General features: G+C 46.6%; 1 protein-coding gene across 1 annotated transcript; it reads left to right on the top strand.

Moving 5' to 3' along the window:
- The first annotated feature begins 1,810 nt into the window (after window positions 1-1,810).
- Window positions 1,811-3,094, top strand: Bloc1s4 (biogenesis of lysosomal organelles complex 1 subunit 4). The gene has a single exon (XM_031342136.1). The coding sequence runs from the start codon at window positions 1,839-1,841 to the stop codon at window positions 2,484-2,486; it is 648 nt and encodes a 215-aa protein (XP_031197996.1). The 5' UTR covers window positions 1,811-1,838; the 3' UTR covers window positions 2,487-3,094.
- Window positions 3,095-3,875: the final 781 nt, after the last annotated feature.

Here is a 3,875-nt window from a genome sequence, read left to right as displayed (position 1 = left end):
ATTAAAGGCGTGCAACACCACCTCCTGGCTGCATTTCTTTTTTTTAATCCTGGGCTATGAAAGGCTGATATTCACCATCTCCATGGCAAGTCCCTCCCCAATGGGTTTCAGGTTCACAGCGATGGACTCCAGTCAGCTGACGCAGATGGGCTGACATGATGAAGAACTGAAGCAGCTTGGACTTTTCTCTATTTTGTTGCTCAAAGTTGTTTTTGTTCTTCTCTAATTCCTAATTCCCAGAGGGGAAAGAGGTCATGTGAACTCTACCCAGAAAGAGGATGCATTTATCACTTAACAAAACTCCATCTGTCTCCACCACCCAGTCCTTTGCAGGATGTGTGTGGATACCTACCTGTGTGTGAGTATGTCAATCAAGCCTTTCTCAACTGTTCCCAACTGAAGATCTGGTTTATGTTTCCTGATAATGGGGTTCAGGCCATTTGGACAGAATATCTGCTACAAATTCCATCAAGACAAGGCTATCTCTACCTTATGCCTGTCTTCATTTGTCAATGTTGAAGAATAAGGCTCTAAGTTTCCTAGAAACCTGCAAGACTTCATGGGTCTAGGAGATGCCACCTTGGATGTTTCTTTTTTGTTTGTTTGTTTTTTGAGACAGGGTTTCTCTATATAGCCCTGGCTGTCCTGGAACTCACTCTGTAGAACAGGTTGGCCTTGAACTCAGAAATCCGCCTGCCTCTGCCTCCCAAGTACTGGGATTAAAGGCATGTGTCACCACCACCTGGCTGTTCTACTGCTCTTGTCTTTTGCTTACACTTTATTTTGTTATCACTGGTAAAGGAAAAGAGGCAGGCAGGAGCCTCAAATGGGTGCTGGTGGGTATGACACAGCGGATGGATATGGGAACCAGTCTAAGAAAGCTGTAAACTTACTATGAACTATGGATAGGCAGAGTGTAGAATGTTCTTCCCACAAGGTAGCCTTCTAGAAAGAATTACATAAACTGTGATAAGTGAATACACTTGAAAGCAAGGACCTGAAGGGAATACCTGAGCATGTCCACATTATCTCTGTGGGAAAGACAATAGAAGGAATATTCTTGGCTCTTTTCACAAGATAAAAGATGATAATACCAGATGTATTTCCTCACTCTACTTGTACTTACTTAAACTAATTGTAAACATCACCTCATATTTTGCTTTCTTTAATAATAAAAATGAGAAGTACTTTGTTCTACTCTTGAGCTCAAACACCTGAAGACCCCCAATTCCTAGGCAGGTCCTTCCATCTACAGAGATTTAGCCTTGGCTGGCTACAGGGCAGGTGGAGAAACAGAGGTAACCTGGTTATGAGAGTATACATGAAAGTCTCTATGGACATCTTTAGCTCTGCTTTAGTGTATTTCTCTTACACTATCATTTATCAATTTACCATCGATCTACCTATCAATCAATCATCTATTGATTCGTCTGTCTTTCTGTCTGTTTGTTTGTTTGAAACAAGGTCTCACTACACGAACTTGGCTGGCCTGAAACTGGCTAGGCTGGCCTTGAACTTAAGAGATTTGTCTGCCTGTCACCTGAGTGCTTTGACTAAAGGCATGTGCCACAACTGGTCTAATCTATTTATCACCTATCGATTATCTATCTGTCATCTACCCATCTTTCTATCTATCATCTAATCGTGTCATCCTCTTTGGATTATTAACATGTGCAGACTCTACAGGCACACACTGTGAATGCACCGACCGACAAGCCAGAGTGGGCTCTCTGTAGAATTGGCTGGTTGGTAATGGCTTGACGTATTTAGGAGGCGCCGGAAGCAGGGATCTCAGAACGTGACGCAATCGCTTAGCACCGGAAGCGGCCAAGCGGGCCATGGAGGAAGGACCTGCGGTCAGAACACTGTCTCGAGAGGTCTCGACTGAGGAAGCCGAGCCGTTGGGCGCCGCGTGGAGCGGGGACAGCGGCCACGTATCGCAGAGCCACAGCAGCGCGTCCGGGCCGTGGGAAGATGACGGCCCCGAGGACGCGCCGGGCCGCGACCTGCCGCTACTGCGCCGCGCCGCCTTGAGCTACGCCTCCAGCTTGCTGCCTGCCACGGGACCGAGGCCCGAGGTGGAGGCGCTGGACGCCAGCCTGGAGGACCTGCTGGCCAAGGTGGACGAGTTCGTGGGCATGCTGGACATGATTCGCGGAGACTCGTCTCACGTGGTGAGCGAGGGCGTGCCTCGGATCCACGCCAAAGCCGCCGAGATGAGGCGCATCTACGGCAGGATCGACAAGCTGGAGGCCTTCGTGAGGATGATCGGCAGCAGCGTGGCCAGGATGGAGGAGCAGGTCACCAAGGCCGAAGCGGAGCTGGGGACCTTCCCCCGGGCCTTCCGGAGGCTGCTGCATACCATCAGCGTTCCCTCACTCTTCAAGTCGGCGCCCACCGGGCCCCAGCGCGCGGTGTACGAGCCGCCGGTCCTGTTTCGGACAGAGGACCACTTCCCTGGCTGCGGTGACCGACCGCAGCTCTGAGCTTGCACCTCCACCGCAGGAGGACTCCAGTGAGACTCTTGTCTCGAGTGTTAAGAAATCCTGTTAATTGGCGTATATGATGCCGGGATGTGAAATGTTAAAGTTTATTTTCTGCAAACGACTTGACATCGTCAGTATTCGATGCCAAGAGTGTAGATCCCTATGTCTTCCAGTTCTGGTTCGAAAGCTCTTTGGTTGGAGGCCTGGGGAAGCCAACCGAATTAATTTATCTGTGCAATATGGCAGAGCTGTTATTTTTATGGCCTTTATTACAGTGAACAGTGTTACCTTGTTAAGATTTATATATTTATATGATCCAAAGTGCCCAAGAAATTAAAGCTGTATTCTTAAATCCTAACAGTGATTCGGTTTTCTGTAGCCTTCTGAGATAGATCGTAGATTATTTCGTATTATGTTCAGTTTTCCATGGCACGGACTATAAGCCAAAGGAAATAAGACAGTTTCTCAAGATAGCAAACTGGGTGTTTTGTTGCAGGGAGTTCTGAAGTTGTATTTGACTCGAAGCTTAGTTTATCAAAGTAAACATGTTAATGTATGGCTGTCAGTGTTCTGTTTATACCACATTAATTAAAATGTTAAAATTTTTTGGAAGAGATTCCTTCTAGAGATTATCATAGCTTGTTTGGAAATGAGCCTGTCGCTCATGTTTTTAGTAGTGGAGTAAGAAAAGGCAGCTTCCTTGTTCGGAAGGTTCAGGTGAAGAGTCAACCTCGATGCTCTTTTCACAGCTCTGCAATTCTTCTGCAGTTCTTCCCCCTGAGTCTCCTGGAGCAGTGGGGTGTGTGTTGTTCTTTCACTTTCGAGCACACAGAGTGCTTGAAGGACCCTTACTAACAAACTGCTATTCCCTAAGTTGGTTCTCCCAGGTAGGAGCCCCAAGCAAGTACTCAGCTGAGTCTATTGCTGTCTGTCAGGGTAAAATAGGTTAATGGAGCCAGGTGTGATAATAGCAACATTTGCAATCCCAGCACTCAGGAGTCAGAGGTAGGAAGATCACAAGTAGCAGGATAGCCTGGGCTATGGAGTAAGTTCCAGGTCAGCTTGGGTAGCTAAGAAGACCACATCTCAGTAAGTAAATGACTTAGCTAGGTGTGGTAGTACATGCCTTTAATCCCAGTACTTGGGAGGCAAAGGCAGGTGGATCTCTTACTTTGAGGCCAGATAGTTGCAGAACAGCAAGGGTTGCAACCCTCAATAAATAAATAAATAAATAAATGTGGTAATATAATCTCTTCTTTGGCTTTTCATGGGCCTTCTTGTGTTGTATGGTGACATATTTTTTCATTTGGTTTGTAGTTCAAATCAAGAAACAGCTAAGTTTAAATGCCGAGGGGACAAGTGACCTACATTTACTGTTCAGAATCTAGT

This window comes from Mastomys coucha, unplaced genomic scaffold (genome assembly GCF_008632895.1).
Source record: "Mastomys coucha isolate ucsf_1 unplaced genomic scaffold, UCSF_Mcou_1 pScaffold22, whole genome shotgun sequence".
In the NCBI taxonomy this organism is placed as follows: domain Eukaryota; kingdom Metazoa; phylum Chordata; class Mammalia; order Rodentia; family Muridae; genus Mastomys; species Mastomys coucha.
Note: the sequence above shows the minus strand (reverse complement) of the source record. Positions and strands in the feature narration are given on the sequence as shown.